This window comes from Heloderma suspectum, chromosome 2 (genome assembly GCF_057233095.1).
Source record: "Heloderma suspectum isolate Gila_16-S chromosome 2, 16-S_ref, whole genome shotgun sequence".
Taxonomy (NCBI): Eukaryota; Metazoa; Chordata; class Lepidosauria; order Squamata; family Helodermatidae; genus Heloderma; species Heloderma suspectum.
The window spans coordinates 97589383-97608036 of record NC_139459.1 but is presented as its reverse complement, the minus strand read 5'-3'; the positions used below and the strand labels follow the sequence as shown (position 1 = coordinate 97608036).

General features: G+C 43.0%; 1 protein-coding gene across 7 annotated transcripts in view; it reads left to right on the top strand.

Moving 5' to 3' along the window:
* The window catches only part of VPS13A (vacuolar protein sorting 13 homolog A), a 254743-nt gene that overhangs the window by 184716 nt on the left and 51373 nt on the right, over window positions 1–18654 (top strand). For all 7 annotated transcript variants that reach the window (XM_084834257.1, XM_084834259.1, XM_084834258.1 and 4 more), the window contains 7 exons: window positions 2610–2756; window positions 3679–3760; window positions 4413–4482; window positions 6523–6631; window positions 8210–8323; window positions 14064–14209; window positions 14314–14395. In XM_084834257.1, the coding sequence (XP_084690383.1) occupies window positions 2610–2756; window positions 3679–3760; window positions 4413–4482; window positions 6523–6631; window positions 8210–8323; window positions 14064–14209; window positions 14314–14395 (750 nt within the window). The remainder of the gene's footprint in view (window positions 1–2609; window positions 2757–3678; window positions 3761–4412; window positions 4483–6522; window positions 6632–8209; window positions 8324–14063; window positions 14210–14313; window positions 14396–18654) is intronic.

The window sequence follows — 18654 nt, the reverse complement described above, 5'->3', positions numbered from 1 at the left end:
GCTGTGAGCTAATCCCTTTCTTCCTTCACTTACTGTTTCCTCTTTTGCAGTGTTCCTCTGTGTATATTTGCATTGGGTTTTTAATTATTTCAGTCCATTGTGCACAGCTGGGCACCTTTGCTGCTCTCAAGCAGTCATCTATGGTGCAATAGACACATTTTCAGAAAAGTTCCTGCTTGTGGTAGCAAGGTAGTCCCAGCTGATGGGCATAACCACTACCACCTCTTCCTTGTTGAGGGGCACATGTTCCTGCTGTCAGCATTTCATCAGGCAGGCACACAGAAACCAGTTGTCTCAGCTACAAGTAGTGCTGTAGGAGCAGGCCCTCTTTGCAGTTGATGCTGAAGCCAAAGGTTTCCAAGGCCCCACAAACCTAATAACTTTGTTCTACCTTGGTTCCATCAATGTTGTTGATGGCAGAGATGGGAGTCTCATCAGACTGAAAGGTCACTGGCATGATGGCAGTCTCCTCTTGTCTGGCTGTGACACCACCCTCTGTGGAATCAGTCCATCCTCAACATTGGCTGCCTCAGCTTTAGTAGTAATGTCACCTTTGAAATGTTGCAGTTCCCTTGACTCCAAGAAGCTAAGACTCCTCTTGTCTTGTTTGGCACCTGGACCTGGCCATTAATGGACTCAAGTGCGGTTCCTGTCATCAGGTTGACATTTGAGGGGGAGATCAGGAACACGTTACATTGTTTTTCTAGAAAATAAGCAGTTTCTCATTTGAGTTCTTTAAGAACTCATGGATGGACACCTTGATTTGTTTGTTTTCAGTTTGTCAATAAAGCCTAGAATGTCATCTCTAGTCACCACTATTAGCTTCAATTTCTCAGACTACCTTTCTGAAAATATCAGTTCAAGCATGGATATCTGCCCTACATCTTCTTCAGGCACAAGTAATTCATCCAGTTTCTCTGCAGTCTTCTCATCCTCCTTTAGTATTCCCTTAACTCCATTGTCATGCAACAGCCCAATTGCCTCCCTAGCTGGTTTCCTGCTTCTAAGGTGTTTAAATAATTTGTTATTGTTGGTCTGGTTTAGATGGGCTATGCAGAGCTCTGCCATTGCCAGAGGTCTACAAAATTATGCATGGCGTGGACTCCAGACTGTGGAGAATGTGGAGAGGGAGACATTTTTTTCCCTCTTTCAAAATACTAGAACCTGGGGACATCCTCCGAAGCTGATTGATGGGAGATTCAGGACAGATAAAAGGAAGTACATCTTCACACAGTGCATAATTATGGAATTTGCTACCACAGCATGTGGTGATGGCCACCAATTTGGATGACTTTAAAAGGAGGTTGGACAAATTCCTGGAGGAAAAGGCTACCAATGGCTAGTAGTCTTGATGGCTATGTGCTACCTCCAGAACCAGAGACAGTGAGCCTATGTACACCAGTTGCTGAGGAATATGGGTGGGAGGGTGCTATTGCACTCATGTCCTGGTTGTGGGTTCCTTGTTGACAGCTGGTTGGCCACTGTGTGAACAGAATGCTGGACTAGATGGACCCTTGGTCTGATCTTATGTTTTTAATGCTACCTGCCCTGCCTCCATGTAAGTCAGCTTGCAGTTCTCCCATATGTGGGACTGCACAGAGACCACAAAGAAGGAAAGTAGGTTGCTTAACTGTAACCATGGTTCTTCAAATGGTCAATGTGCAGCTATATAACTCATCCGCTTCTGCTGCAGCTGTTGTTTTGACCTTCTCTGACTCCTGTAGTTCCTTATATAGCTACTATGATGATCCATTAAGAACTGAGCGGGAAGGTGGAACCCATGGCCTTTTGAGTGTGTTTACTAAGGGTTGGGTTGACCTTCTGGCCAAATCACTTTCCCCAACGTGATGCCCTCCAGATACTTTGGACTACAGCTCTCATCAACACCAGCCAACATGGCCAATTGTCAGGGATGTTTGGAGTTGTAGACCAAAATATCTGGAGTGCCTCACATTGAGGAAGGCTGCTCTAGAAAATTCTAAATGTTGCTCTGTGCAGGCACAGATTTTACATGTGACACTGCACAAATGGACACTTGTTGAACTATTGTTACAGGTATGCAGCCTGCTTTTATTTCTACAAACTGTCTGTAATATGCTGTAGCAGCAGCAACTTGGCAGCTTTTTTGCAAAGGTAGCCTAAGTCTGCTGAGGATGGGATTGGAGAGCAAGGGATAGGTGGATGGTGGCTTTGCATGGTTACACAAGAGTACGTACCACTGATCTGTAACTATGTCTCCTATGTGCCCCCAATGTCTTGGTGTCTCCTTCCTCTTGGGCTAATGTATACACTGTTGGTGGTGAAGAGTAATTCCCATTGAATTCAGTGGAAATCACTTCTGAATAAACTTCCATAGGATTGAGCTCTTAATGCCCTATTTAAAACAACAACAACAACAACAACTCCCTGTGAGCATGATCCAGATAATGGTTAAGTGCTCTTCAAGTGCCATTGCTTTCAACTGGAAGATTAAGCACATGCTTTAAGTATCTCCCTTAGCAATCAGTGCAACTTAGAAGTGCTTAAATTTGGCTGGATTTTTGCCCTAATGTTTTATTTGGAAGATTCATAAGAAATGGGTTTAAGATTTGAACATTTCTTAAATACAGGTCTGCTTGACTCCTACTGGTAATAACATGAAAATACTGCAGCCAAATGAAATCCCAGTGAGAAGAAGCTTTTTGCCGGCTTTAAAAGTACAATACAGTACATCTGAACATCAGTCATCCTTCAGAGTCCAGATTTACAGGATACAGGTATGTTTCATGGTTACCAACAATGAATAGTAAAAAAAAAAACCTTTAGGATTACATTTTTTGAATATTCACAGTTTAATCCATACAACTAGGATTTTAGGATTTTCTCTACAGCAATAACACCTTCAATAATTGAGTTTCCCGAAAGCAGTTAAAAAATAAAAGCATTATTTACTTTGGAATTTTCAGAAAACCAAAAGTATGCTTGAAAGTGGAGATTTGTTAAAGTGTGTTAAGTTCCAAGAGTTGTTTTATAGAATTCTTTTTATGAACATCAGAATTAGGCATTGTGTATGTTAAGTAATGTACTTAAATTCAAACTTCAGAAAGCAACTATTATTTAATGGAGAAATCAATAGAAAGTTACCCATTGACTGGTTTCACATGATCATCACAGCCCACTGTGGCTTAATTAAACTGTAGTGGATTGAGGTGCATGCCAGCAGCCACTTTGAATATTCAAGCCACAGTGGGCAGTTGCCATGGCTTACTGTGTCATGTGAACCCAGGGATGGTGGCTTACACAAGGATTAAACAATCCTCACATAACCCTAAAACACCCTGTGGGTTACGTGAGGGTTGTTTAACCCTCGCATAAGCCACCCTTGCTGGGTTTGCACAGCACAGTAAGCCACAGTGCCTGCCCACTGTGGCTTGAATATTCACAAGGGTCGCTGGCACACACCATAACCCACTGTGATTTAAATAAGCCATAGTGAGCTGTGGTGATCGTGCAAACCAGCCTATTGACTTCAGTCAGTAGATTAAAGATTACTATTTGTTTCCTCCCACAGCCCCTTAAGTTAGAATGTGTGAAGCCAGTATAGCTGTAAACTAGGACATTGTTTAAAACATTAGAACAAAAAAATTTGCAAATGAACATCTAATATGCACCATATTGTCCTGTCATTTCCCTTATCAGATACAAAACCAGATTCCTGGAGCCATATTTCCCTTTGTGTTCTATCCTATTAAACCTCCCAAGTCCATCTCCTTGGATTCAGGTTTGTTAATACAGTTTTTAACCCATTATTATGTTTTTTCTGCATCTGTAATAATTTAGAAGATTAAAAAATTCATAGTAAGATTAGAAAATAAAGTTATTTTGTTGATTAATTTGTATATTTCTTCCTAAATTTGCTAAAAGCTGGAACACATTTAGCTTTTTTGAAAGCATCTAGTGCAAACAGTTGCCTTTCTGTTTTTACGTGAGTGTGGTGCTTTTCAAAGAATATGACTAGTTATTTGCTTAACAAATGTATATTGTCCGCAAATGCAATGAGCCTAGCAAGAACCTCAATTTCCCAGCCCAGTGCCTCTATGTAAACAGAAATCCTGTTCTGAGAACCATGCACTTAATGTCAATGGAATCTGAAAATAAGTTAATTAAACTGTCCAGTCAGTGTGCATCCGCTGGATTTAGTATTGCAAATATCTGTGAATGTGCACACATCATTTTAGTAACTGACTTCATTTCCTCCCATATATGCCTCATATATACTTAACACCTTGGACCACTGGTTTGTCCAGCTCTTCCATTATCTTCTTTGCAAATGCTCTCAGTTACATATATTGTACTGTACAAGTCAAAAGAAGATCCTACTTCACTATGTGTCCACCCTGTGCTCATCTGTACTTTGTTTGGAATTTTCATAGAACCCAAACCATTTACTGATGTCAGTATTGTCATGAGAACTGCAGGACATTCTCAAATATCACGTATAAAGTAAGTATTCTTTTTCCAATCTTAAATGAAGTTGCAATCCTACTTACTCTATTTGGATTTAGTGGAACTTCTGAATAAACATGCATCGGATTGGGCTGCACCTTTCTAGGGTTGGAATCTTAAGCTTGCTTATGTGAAAGTAAATCCTATTGAAATCAGTGAGACTTTTCTTCTGAGTAAACATGGTTGGGATTAGGCTGCAAGTAGTTTCAGCCAATATGACCACTTCCAATATTAATTTTATGAATGCTTAGATGCATACAAATGTCACTTAAAGATTGGCTATACACATACGTGTATTAAACTGTCCACTAAGGCTTTTCTCTGCATGTCTTGGTGACAGTTGAATACAATTTTTGTCTGCAAAAAGTAATCTTAAGAGCTACTAAATGTATTTTAAGACAAAATCTTCCTGAAAACTGAATAATTGAAAAGGGAATTGTACTATGGATGGAGAATAAATGTTGTCATTTCATTGTCCTTTCAGTGGAAAGACAACTATACTCTGTTAGGAGAAAGCTGTTCCTTTCTCTGCAGTGCCCCAGACATTTTAGATGAAAAGAACATCCTGGTGCTAACAAAAACCATCACCAGACCAGATTTCCCATTCTAGATTAGCAAGTTGGAGACATGTATTCTTTCTAAAGTTGCTGGTGTTTTTGTTTCAAGATGCCTTAATTGTTTAACGTATCCTATATGAACACCATATTTTAATAATGCAAGAAACGACTTACTTTAAGTAATAAGCATAATTTAGTAATCACTAAAGGCAGGATCCAACGGGATGCTTATACCTCGCCAATTCCATTGCACAAGCAACCCCCATCACTTGCGCAATGTCAATTTAGCACTTCTGAGGCAACGCAAAACGAGCAGAAATGCTCATTTCTGGAAGGAGGCAGGACAGTGAAGCTCCAATAAGGAAGCTCCACTGACTTGCCTCCTTCCAGAAATGAGTGTTTCCACTTGTTTTAGGGCTTCCTCTAGGAAGCGCTAAATCTGCCTTGCAGAAGCAGTGGTCCTGCTTGCGCAACAGAATCAGCAGGACCTACCGCTTGCGGAAGGGAATTGGCAGGGAGGAAGGGAATCGGTAGGGGTGGAAGTGCCCCACTGGATTCTGCCCTAAGGTAACAATCCGGTGCACACTTTCCCTGAGAATAAGCCCTGTCAAACACAGTGGCACTGACGCCTGGGTAAACATGCATAGGATTATGTTGTAAGAAAATCCTTCACTTGTAAAAATCAATTTACCTTTTAAAAATATATTACAGTGCAATCCTATGCATGTCTACTCAGAAGTAAGTCCCACTAAGTTCAATAGGACTTACTCCAAGGTAAGCTGTATAGGACTGCAGCCTTAGGGAGCAATCCTATCTAGATAGGCGGCCACCTCCGAACCCAGAAGCGATCACCTATCCAAAGCAGGACAGGAGAAGCACAGAGGGGATCGTTCCTTCTCCACTTCTGCTGCCCTGCTTTTTTGGCTAGACAGCCGATTGCGGCTGTGTAGCCGCAGGAGGATGGAGTGGGTAAGGAGCCCACTGTACGACACATAGGATGTGTCGTACAGGCAGTTACACTCTCCATTCCCCGGAATGCCCCCAGCCGTGCCCCTTTCCAGCCACTCAGAGCTCCTCTTGTGAGCGTGGAGGACTGGGCTTTTCCACGCTGCCTCCGAGGCAGCATGGAAGTTGGGGGAGGTCATTTCCCTGGGAACCAACTTCGGAGCGTGGGCTCTGAGGTCGGTTCCCAGAAAACAACATATCCTATGGCCGTCTAGCTGTTGTCTAGCGGCCATAGGATTGCTCCCTCCATGTGTTTGATATTTTTGACTGCGTTTAGAAGCAAGGGTAGGCAACTTGTTGCCCTCCAGCTATTTTGGCCTACGAGTCCCATGACCTGTCACCATTAGCCAAGTCTGAGTAAGGCTGATGGGAATTGTAGGCCAAACATCTGGAAGGCTACAAGTTACCCATCTTGCTTTAGAGAAATTGAAAAAAATATGTTTCTGCTGTTTGACAGTTTTTAACTCCTTTCCAGGTATTTTAAGGTTCTAATTCAAGAGATGGATCTCCGATTAGATCTTGGTTTCCTTTATGCATTGGCTGATTTCTTTATACTTGCTGATGAAGTGCCCAGAGACCAAGAGGTATGAACTCCTATTACATCAGGGTTATTTTCAACTGAGTAAAACAACAGCATCACACCATAATATGTATCAGTTCTATTTTTTGAAATACTGAATTGCATATAATGTACAATGTGATAGTTTAAGTGAAATGTGGAAGAGTTGTTCCACAATACATATAAACAAGACAATGAAAACATTTTAATGCCCTCAGATAAGATATAGGAACATGAGATATTTGTACATCTTGACATCCATCTGAAAAGCCCTTTAAAATAAATTCAACAGAATATAGATCATATTTATTTATTATATTTCTATACCTCCCAATAGCTGAAGCACTCTAGGTGGTTCACAGCAATTAAAACCATAAAATACAACATGATAAAATATAATTTAAAAGTTTAAAACTACAGTATAAAATAAAAGCCAAAATAAAATCTAGCAGTATTGCAAAGGTTTAAAATGCAATTGTAGATTTAAAACAGAAACTGAAACACTAAAATGCATGGGAAAATAAGGTCTTCACTTGGTGCCAAAAAGATGACAACACAGGTGCCAGGCGAGCCTCCCTGGGAAGCTAATCCCACAACTAGGGTGCCACTACAGACAAGCTCCTCTTCTTAGTAGCCACCTGCCTCACTTCCTTTGGCAGAAGCTCCCAAAGAAGGACAGCTGAAGATGATCTTGGCATCTGGGCAGGTATATATGGGAGGAAATGATCCTTTAGGTAACCTGTCCCCAAACCATTTAGGGCTTTGAATGTTAATACCAATACTTTGAATTAGGCCTAGAAATGGACTGACAGCCAGTGCAGATAGAAAAGTACTGGCATAATATGATAACGTTGGCCAGTTACCGTTAACAATCTCACTGCCCTGTTTTGGACCAGTGGAAGTTTCTGGACCACTTTCAAAGGCAGCCCCATTGCAGTAATCGAGACGAGAGGTTACCAGAGCATGGATAACTGTAGCTAGGCTATTTCTGTCCAGATAAGGACGTAGATGGTATATCACCCTAAGCAGATAAAAGGTGTTCTGTGCCACTGAGTCCGCCTGTGCTGGATCCAAGTGCACCCCTAAACTATGAACCTGATACTTTAGGGGGAGTACAACATCACTTAGCTGGGTTGAACATCACTTAGCTGGGCAGACAAACCACCCAGTAAGAGGACCTCCATCTTTTCTGAATTGAGTCTCAGTTTATTGGTCCTCATCCAGATCATTACCATGCCCAGGCACTGATTCAGAACAGCCACTGCCTCACCTGGATTTGATGAAAAGGAGAGAGAGAGCGAGCGAGCGAGCGAGCTGGGTGTCATCCAAGTATTGATGACACATCAGCCCACACCTCTGGATAACCTTCCCCAGCAGTTTCATGTAGCATTTTGAACAGCATGGGGGATAGAATAGAGCCCTGTGGAGCCTCATAGCATAGCTGCCAAGGCACAGAGCAATAATCCCTCAGTACCCCCTTCTGGAATTGACCATCCAAGAATTGGCCATATTATGTAATATATTGTCATATATTACATTTGCTATAATGTTAATGTATATTTTAGCATTGGGAATCATTGCATTTATGTTAATGTATTCACAGACAGAACTTTTCAGAAAAGATGTGGAAGCTGTGCAAGAGGAACTGAAGAATGTATCATCAACAGATACATCACAAATCAGTTTATATGAGTATTTCCATATTTCTCCAATAAAGGTATGTGCGTGTCATAAATGTAATGTGTGCATATTTAAATACACACAGTCAGGGAACAAGTGGGAAGATGAAGGTATTCATATTATGTTGTTGGTTGGTAGAAAGCCTGACTGAGAGATTGGGATTCAGCCTGTTGTGGAAGAGGTTGTGCTTCCCCTGAAGGATCAGATCCATAGCTTGGGAGTGCTCATTGATCCTACACTGACCCAAGATCTTCAGGTGACGGAGGTGGCAAAGAGTGCATTTGTACTATTATGCTTGGTGCACCAGCTGTGACCCTTCTTGAATTGATTTTACTGGGCAGCAGTTATCCATGCCTTGGTTACATCACGTTTATACTAATGCAATGAGCTCTCCATGGGACTACCCCTGAAGAGTGTCCAGAAGCTTCAATTGGTGCAAAATGTGGCAGCTAGGCTGCTAACTGGTGCATGGTATTAGGACCATGGTACACCTTTCCTGAAAGACCTGCCCTGGTTGTCAGTTGCTTTCCGAGTGCAATTCAAGGTGTTGGTGTTAACTTTTAAAGCCCTAAACGGCTTAGGACCTGGCTGTCTAAGGGACCGCCTGTCTTGCTGTGAACCTGCCCAAGTATTAAGATCTGCAGGAGAGGCCATTTTGAGACCCCCATTACCTGCACAGGCCCATTTTTTGGGCGCACATGAAAGGTTTTTTCCCAGTATTGCCCCCAAACTATGGAATGCGCTCCCTTAAGAACTATGACTGGCCCTCACTCTCTTGGCCTTTAGAGAGGGTGCAGAGCCTCATTTTTTTTCTATTTGGCCTTTCAAAATGTATAGTTTTAATGTTTTAATGTTTTTACTGTTCTTGTTTTTATTGTTTTAAGGTTTTATTCTTTTAAATTGTTGTACACTGCCATGATGGATTTTTAACAGATAAAGCAGTATATAAATGTAAATAAATGTATATGTGAAGCCCCACTGCCCAGTATATATTAACCCAAACAGCAGATTTCTGTAGAAATTCTGCCTCTTGGGCCAAGCCTAATACCTACAGCAGGAAAATCAGTGTGGTATGTCCAATCTATTGTGTCATTGGCATGTACAGATTACTATGTAGGTGCAGTATGGCTGTGGCCTGTCTTGTAAAAAAAAAAAGAAAAGAAAAAAGCACCCAGAAATCCACTGATCAGAAGTACTTCCATGCTAAGTGTTTTCTTTGGAATTGCCACTCTTTGTTCACTCACTTTATACAGGAAATCTGTATGATGGGATTATTAGATAGTTTCCCTCCTATTTTCCCCTTCAACTTCTGTCCTTTCGAGATCTCAGAAAATCAAAAATAGAAGCACAGTCCCGACATGCATAGTTCACCACAGAACTGTTAAGATGTTCTATTTGACATTTGGGGTGGATGAGCCCTATTGCCATGCTTCTTCCCTTCCATACCTTTACGATTATTTATCCAGTTATCATCACATGCCATTGCAGCAGCTTGTGTATTTTATCACTGATATTTCAGCAATAAAGGTGGGGGGCGGGGAGGCAGAAATCTGATTCACACAGTCGGTCCGAGGCTCTGTTTCCTACTTTTTAAAAATAACCCTACAGTATGTGAGGAAATCAGTAACTGGGGAGAGAGGTACTAAACATCCTAGAGCTTGGAGTTGCGGGGCAGAAGGGTGAATGATCCTGTAGCAGCACTGCTACAGGATCATCCTTCATGCAGAGAACTGCAACGCCTTTCTCTGGAGGCTGGAGAAGTGTGAGGGGAATCTGGTTTGCACTGAGATATGGGGAAGTAGAGACCGTTCACTGCTTTGCAGGCTTCTTAGTAGTTCAGTTCTGCTACAGAGTCAAGTCCTGGCTCTTCCCCACTTCCCTAGCTCAGCACCAGTCAGAGATACCCAGGGGGAATTTTCACCACAACGGAATGAGAAGCGTGTTGGAGTGTTATCCAGATTATCATGGAATCGGCTTTGATCCATCAGGGACACATGAAACAAGATAAACCAAGTGTAATGTACCTTTAAAATCTAGTTTTCAGGGGTGACACAGGACTTGAAAGGAACATACTTCCAGGTGCAGTGGCCATAGTAGAACTGAATATCATCAACCTGGCAGGGGCTGCGTAACCAATGAAAGAGGCTTGTTTCCGGGCCCCTGTCCAGGCTCCCTGCTGCTACTACATTATTATGAATAGAGAGCAACTAATTTTTCCCCATGTGTGCACTTTTGCTTTGAGAGGCCAAAATCCCCGGTTTTCAAGCCTTTTCTGAAGGCTTCTCCTGAGAGCACCCAACCCACCCCCAATTCCCATCCAGTGCAAAGGACATCCATCATCGGTTAACTCCTCCCACTGCCCAGGACAAGCAAGGAACATCTGACCAAGCTTTCTGCCTTGGTCCTGGCCTCTGTGGCTTCTCCCGGCCAGTTCATTCCTTGCCTTTGCCCAGGACAGAGCTTGTTCTTACCTCTCCTCAACAATCTCCTTTTCCAGGCCTTGTTGTTCTACCTCTTCCTTAACAACCTTTTCTCTTTTTCTAGTTTAGTCTTTTCTCTCTTTTAAAAACAAACAGAAAAGAAAAGGTTTTGCTGACCTTTCTCTGGCTCTGTTGCCTTTTCACCACAAGATGGCATCACCTACCAAGAAGAGCTCCAAATCTGGTAAGAAAAAAGAAAAGGCGCCTCCAGTAAGGCATATCAGAGTCGTCTGGAATCCAGCTGCTATGGCTTTGCTGAACATTAATTCTTCTCAGGAAACAACCAAGCAGCCTTCCAGAAGTGAAGCATTTTTCCCAGACCCTAAGCCAGCTAACCGTGAGATACCTTTTCCTTCTTCCTTTGAAAAATTGGAAGCTAAATGGAAGGGCCCCTGCAGAGCCAAAAGGAGCATAGCATAGCTCAAACATTTTACTCCTTTCCACAGATGATTATGGAAGAACTTAAGGTTTGTTTAGTTGATGCAGCCTTTAGTGGCAGCCTTACTTTCAGGAGCCATACATCCTAAGCATGGGGGCTCCCCCCTCAAGGATCCTAGTGAAAAACATATTGAAGCAGCGCTGAAGAGAGCTCATGCAGCTACAGCTTTCACTCTCCATGCTTCCTGTACAGCTTCCTGTACAGATTTTTGTGGCACATTCCATTGCTTCAGCCACGGTGGCAAGACATTCACTATAGCTGAAACACTGGAACGTGAATGCATATTCCAAAGGAAACCTAAGCACAGTTCCTATCACAGGAACACACCTCTTTGGAAAGAAAGCCCTCAAAAACATTTTAGTCGAAACCAAAGATACGAAGAGGGATGAGAGGAGGTGCTGTAGCTGAGCTCCCTCCGTTTCCTCCTCCTCTCCTCCTTTTAGTTCCTTCAGATCGCCATTCAGTTCATCCTTTCAGCCACGCAATTATAAGTTCACAAAGCCACATGGTCTAGAACCAGATTCCAACCTAGATCTCAGACCTCCAACCTCAGAAGGTCAGGCCTGCCCCAGTCTTCCAGAGCTCCTTGCCAACAATTCTGACCCCCTTCCTGCATGTGTTGGAGGAAGGCTACAGCACACCTGGATTCTCAACATTATTCAACATGGCTATTTCCTGGAGTTTCACTCCACTCCCAGGAATAGGTCTCTCCCTCCCGCCTTTCCAGGTCCATTCACAAACAACAACTGATGGCAGCAGAAATTGCCCACCTCCAAGAGGTAGGAGCAATAGAAGCTGTCCCATCTCCCGAGAACTTCTGGGGGGTATACTCCCATTATATATTCCCACTGCTGCACAGCACCAGGGATTTCTCTGCTGCTTCTACAAGGGGCACCATTTTCAATACAGGGCAATTCCTTTCGGCCTGATATCAGCATCAGGGGTCTTTTCCAAGCTAATGCTAGCAGTGGTAGCAGACTCAAGGCCATTCACGTTTATCCCTATCTAGACAATCTTCTTCTTAGTTTTCCATCACAGTCAAATGCCTGTGCAGATCAACAGATCATTCTGTCTTGTCTCTAAGACCGTGGCTTCTTGATAAACTTCCAAAAGAGCCACCTCCGACCCTCCCAAGCACTCATCCACCTGGGGGTGGTTTTAGATACCTCCAAAGGAATAATCTCCCTGGCCCCAGACATGTTATCCAAGATTCACCAGGTAGTGAAGTCCCTCCTTCGCGCTCGCTGAGCAGATGTTATGTTCCTTGTTCAAGTGCTGGGTCTAATGAAGCACACCCATCCAGGAACCCCGTTGCATCATTGTGACCACAGATGCCAGCCCAGAGGAATGAGGAGCTGACTACCAGGGCCATCCCATTCAGGGGATCTGGCCTCCCAAGGTGAAACACCACATTATCAACTGGCTGGAGTTACAAGCAGTCAACCTTGCCATCAAACACTTTGTCCAGCTGACGGGTCCTGTCCCTTTCCTAGTCAGAACAGACAGCACCACAGCCTTAGCCCATATTAATCATCAAGGAGGAACCAAATCCAAATCTCTTCACAAGGAGAGCTCTTCCTTCCTCCACTGGGCAGAACACAACATCCTGTCTGTCACTGCACAGGGCATCCAGGGGACCCTCAACATGGAAGCCAATTTTCTCAGTTGACAACAACTTGACCCAGGCGAGTGGACTCTCAATCCAACAGTTTTGCCATCACTTTGGCCCACCCCTTGGTTCTCCCAAATCCTACAACTGGCATAGTCAGACCCTCTGGCTCCTTCTCACCCAGCCTTCTCACACAAGCCCTGCGTGGCATCTGGACCCCGAATGGCTGCAGCTTGCTGCCTGGCTACTGAATGCCTCACCTTCCTCTCCCAAGGCTATTCAGCCAAGGTAATAAACACCATGCTTTCTTCCAGGAGACCATCCACCAACTGAATATATGAAACAACCTGGAAGGCATTCATTTGGTGGTTCAGGAGGAAACATGTAGATCGCAAGATGGCAGGAATCAAAAAGTTGCTCCTGTTCTTGCAAGCGGGGCTAGATACGGGATTCGAAGTAAATACACAGGCTGACTACCCTGTTGATACTAGCATTTATTACAATTTTTCTCATGGAGTGTGCCAATACCCAGAGAGGGGTTTTTCTTCTTTTCTGTTCTTCCTTCTGTTTTTTTAATTACTACATTAACAGCTCCTCTGTAGCTACGCTGTCCAAATGCTCAGCTAGAAAGAACTAGCTGGGAGGAGCCACAGAGAGGTCAGGACCAAGGCAAAAACTTGGTCAGGTGTTCCTTGCCTGTCCTGGGCAGCGGGAGGAGTTAACCCAAGATGGATGTCTCCTGCGCACTGAATCGGAATGGAACTTCATGGCAAGTACCCAACTTTACATTTTGCCCCATCCCAGCAAACTGTCTCCCCTGTTCCCTAATGGCCTTGAGAAGCCAAAATCCCCAGTTCTTCAATGCAGCATCTGAACCATAGATAATAGTCATGGGGAGAGGAGGAGTCATCACAATGCAGGCTACTGCAGTTCTGATCCTTTCATAAAGGCTTCTAGGCATAGGCAATTATTTCATTATCATATTGCATTCACAACATTTGCATATTTCAGTAAGTTGGCCAGCAGTTCTATGACATTAGGCCAACTTAGAACATTTCTCTATTAGTTGATGGTCTGGATTTTTCTACAAAATCAGAGGTAAACATACTTATCAAGTTGCTTTAGATTTAAGGTAAATTAAATGTTTTGCCAGTTGAATGACCATAGCAACAAAAATACTTTTAAGCACTTGAATAATATTTAAGATACTGTGGCTGTTCTCCATCTTTTCATTTTTTTTTCTTTTCAGTTACACTTAAGTTTTTCACTTAGTGCTGGTGGAGAAGATAGCAACAAGGAAGAGAGATGCAAGGAACTGATTCCAGTTCAGTCCATAAACCTTTTGTTAAAGAGTATTGGGGCAACACTCACAGATGTACAAGATGTTGTCCTTAAGTATGTAGAATGATTTAAATTAGATTATTACATTTTATTGATTGATTTATTATTTACATACGGTTTATATTTTATATTGCTTTCATGTGATTTACGTCTTCTAGGTTGGCATTCTTTGAGCTCAACTATCACTTCTGTACTACACAACAACTACAGTGGGCAGTTATTATGCATTATTCAAAGCAGGTTAGTATAAACTAATATGAATTATTTGATCATTCCTTCTGTGTAGCTGGAACTGTATTCTTTTGTGTTCTGGATGCACTGTATAGTATCTGCTCAGAAGCAAGGTATAGTTTTTAGCATGCTGAATTGCATGGCTGAAGCAAATATTGGACTGAAACACAAAGCAAATCATAGATCCCAATATTACAATGTCCCTTTAACATGGATGATACCACATTCACATTTTCAGTTGTTTGGTCTTAGATCTGCTCCTGGGAATTTTATGATGAAAATATTACTTTAAAGGGGTTATTTCTCTAGAAAGAGACAACAGAACCCTTTTGTACAGTTTGCATATTTTGCTGTATTGATTTTAAGAGAAGACTGCACTGAGCAGCATTTCAGTTGTCTTGGCTCAACATGCTAGATTCAAGCTGTGCCAGTTGACCATTAAATAAAGTTTTATTTAGGTATGAAATCCTATGTGACTCTCTCTCTCCCTCTCTCTCTCTCTAGCAATGAATGCCAGTGCCCAAACAAACTCTTATAATTACAGTTGCCTGTTGATAAGCCATTTTTGTAGTGAGAGAATTACTGATTAGTCATGCAGAGATACAAAATGGCTGCAAGAAATGTCTCCAATATCAGACAATAATCTCTTGTACAAATCACTTTGTATTTCTGAGCTGGAGAGTGGTCAGCACTATAGTAATTATTTTGGGAAGCCACTGTAAGTCTTAAGACATTCTCATTTTACTCTAGTATTAAACTTTGTTTGCTTAAGAGTACTTCTCTGCTGCAAAAATGTTCACATGCAAACATTTTTGTGTGTGGAATTCACATTAATGGGAGACCCAAATTAGTGATGGGAAAGTATTCTTCCCTCCATCAAATTGACTTGGAAATAAGCTGAGACTTATTTTTGAGCCCATCCAAATTTATCTCCTTAACCGCCCCCCACATTCACTTTAAGCTGTAGTTATGCAGCTGAAGGAGCAGTGGTGGCAGTGCTCTAACTATAGGGAATGGGAATGACAGATACACTCATCATGTGGCAGGATAAGACCACGGTGACCCTTTTGTTTTCTCAAAGGCACATAGGATGACCTTGACCAGCATCTCTGCCCAAAATGCTTCCAGAATAAAGAACGTTTACTTCTTGGTATTGTCTGCTGCCACTGTTTCCTCTTGCTGCTGTTTAGCACAATATTTTGTCCATTCCCTTTCTGTTCACAAGTGATTTTAGCCAGCTGAGGATCATGTTGTTAGTAGGTGTGATGGCATCACTGAGAACAAATGAAGCCAAATTAGAGGTGATGGCAATGCTTTGTAGACAGGTCACATTGGCAGTCCGAACTAATCAAAAGCATGTTTGTGGTCCTTTAAGCGGGAAAGAGAAGATGAGCGCTATGTGAAGGGCAAGGACAAATAGTATAAATATATAAGCTGTGTTTCTCTGTTGGTGTTGGAGGGTCTCCAGGCTGGACTTACTCCTCCTACTAGTTTAAGAGGCAGGGATCGTGTGACTTACTGTCAAGACTGGATCGTCCTTTCCCTTCACTATCAACACAGCAGCAGACACAGTTTTAGGCTAATACAACTTTATTTTGCTAGAGACTGGCCTCTCTACAAATGCAGATTCAAGGAAACTCTGATTGTTCCAGGCCCTGACAACTAATCAACAGTCTCTAAGCAGAGAAGACAAACCAGGGGATAGAGAAGTTGCCAGCAGTTTGGGTATGAACCCCACGGCCCAGCTAGCTTTGCAGTGATGCCCCTCCCTTAAGGTGGCTCCTTCCTACGTTGATTTCCAAGAGTGGCTATCTGGGCGGAGCGCCTGAGCCCTACCCCTAACTTTTCCCACTTAGCTTTGTGATGTGCCCTAGCATCTCTCAAGTCATGCCCCTCCTCCTCCGAAACTTGAATTCCCACAGAGGAGGGAGGGGGCAGAGACTCAGCCTGTGCCATCAGTTTATCAAGGTCATTGGAAGAAACCCTCCCAGCATCTAGATGTTCTAGGGAGGGTCTCTCCCCCATGCTTTGATCTAGCAGTTCTAACTCAGAATAGAATCGACTCAGAATCGGAGCTATCAGACATCTGAAAAGGCTGGGACTCATCCTTGACACTTACATTCTTTTATACTTTTGCCTCCCCAGAGGAAGCTCTTCCCAATTCATTTCTTGCCTAGCCCAGGATCCAGACACAAATTTATTTCTCTAGAGGAAAAATACACGAACAGGCCTTTTCTAATTCTTCTTTATCCTTCTTCATTTATATCTTACTTTTATCTTTGGTCGTCTCACTGAGCCTTGTTTTTTTCTTCTTGTTAAAAAAGAAAAGAAAAAAAAAGGATCCTGTCTATTTTATCCACCATTTTCACTTTATTTTCTCCCTCTTGCCTTGGCTTCAATGGCACCGTCAGGGAAACACCCAGGAACAAAGCCTGCACAATCAGAGGGAAGCATGTAAGAGGTTTGCACCCTAGGTGCTAACTCTCCTGGCCCCACTAAACTGAAATGGGAGCTCACCCATGTTCAGGATTTTACTGACTCTAACCTCTCCCTTCCACCCCCATACAAGATGGAGGTACTTCCCCCACAGGCCACCAGATGGTGGTAGAAGGAAAGATACTCTTTCTTGAACCTCTTATGGCAGCAGTGAGTAACTTATACAACAGACACAGCTCTTCATTCAACTTCATAGGTTTTTTCCTTCTCATGAGGTACAATCTATTCCTGAGACTCTTATCTAGCCAAATGCATGCAATTCCCAAGCTGTATACAGCTAGCTTGAATGCTCAGTTATTTCAGAAAGTTAGAGGCCATAATAGATTATATTTCTGCATATTTATATGAGAGCAGGGGAAGAAAACACCCACAAATAGGCTACATGCTCTTTCTCTTAAACCTCAGTTTCTGCCCATCCAAAGAGAAAAAAGAAGTCAAAATCTGGATCCTGGCATACTTGAACTAAGGTGCCTTGAGTCACCTCCCCCCGCCCCACACACACACACATCAGATGAGTCTGATGAGGAATCTCCTCAGTCACTGGCCTTAGGCAGAACCAACCTACGCTGCCTACAGGCACAGTGGGGATGTTCGCACAACATGCTAACACACACTCAGTGTTGACTGTGGGTTGTTGTTGAATTGTTAGTTGTTTGTTGAACTGCATTATCGTGTTGTCTGAACCCAGGACATTGTCTGCAGGGTGGCTTGTTAACCATGCAGTGTGGCTTGTTAACCACCCTGAACAAGCCAGCAACAAACCATGGGTTCTCAAGGTGGCTTGTTCAAGAAAAATAAGCCACACTGCATGGTTAACAAGCCACCCTGCAGAAAATATCCTGGGTTTGGATAATATGCCAACCAGCAGTTCAACAAACAACCCATGGTTTAACAACAACCCACACTCAACCACTGAGTGTGGGTTAGTGTGTTGTGTGAACCCAGCCCCTGAATATTAGGTACTCCAGTGCTTCACACCATAGTAAAACAGAATACAGAAACCTCTGCTGCTGCTTCATGGTCACTGTGCAACACACATATGGGCTCTGCACCTGTGCAGAGACTCATTCGGGAAATGTCTAAATCTGAGCAGCATTTTGGTGGAAACCCCTCCTCCACCATCCTATTATATATATTCAGTGAGTTTCCGCCTTTCCCCTCAGTTCCTTTTCTACTGCCTTAACAGTTACATCGTTGGGAGCTTTTTCTGACTCTTCTGGTTAGTGCTGAGTGTTTTCTTCACAGCTTCTGCTATATTTTCTTCTTATTTTCAGTTTTTTCCTCCGTCTTTTAAAAAAATAGGAGGGAAGATCGTTTTTCTCCAGCAGCAGTGGCATCTTGAAGTCTTATGGCCCCAAAGCCCCCATTCAGAAAATGCACTGCTTGTGGCAGTAAAGTACCTTCTTTGGATGGTCATTCACTCTGCCTGATTTGTTTGGGTGAGTCCCATGTCATAGAGACTCGCCACCATTGCCAGTCCAAGCTAGTGCACAAAAATAGGGCAGACCAGCTGAAGGCAGTCGTTTGGCAACGGGGCCTTGAAGCAGTGGATAAGCCTAAAGCTTGAACTCTCCATGGGCAGGCTCCTACGGCACCCTCAGTGAGCGCTAAAGGAATGGCTTCTGCAGCCCAAAGTTCTCCCCCTCTATCTGTACTGGAAGTGGGTAGATCAGATCCACCAATACCAGGCAGGTCATTCGCCCTTTTGGTGGCAGGGAAAATTTCTAAGAAGGCTAAAAGTCCAAAAACTTCTGTGGAGGCACCAGCTAAAA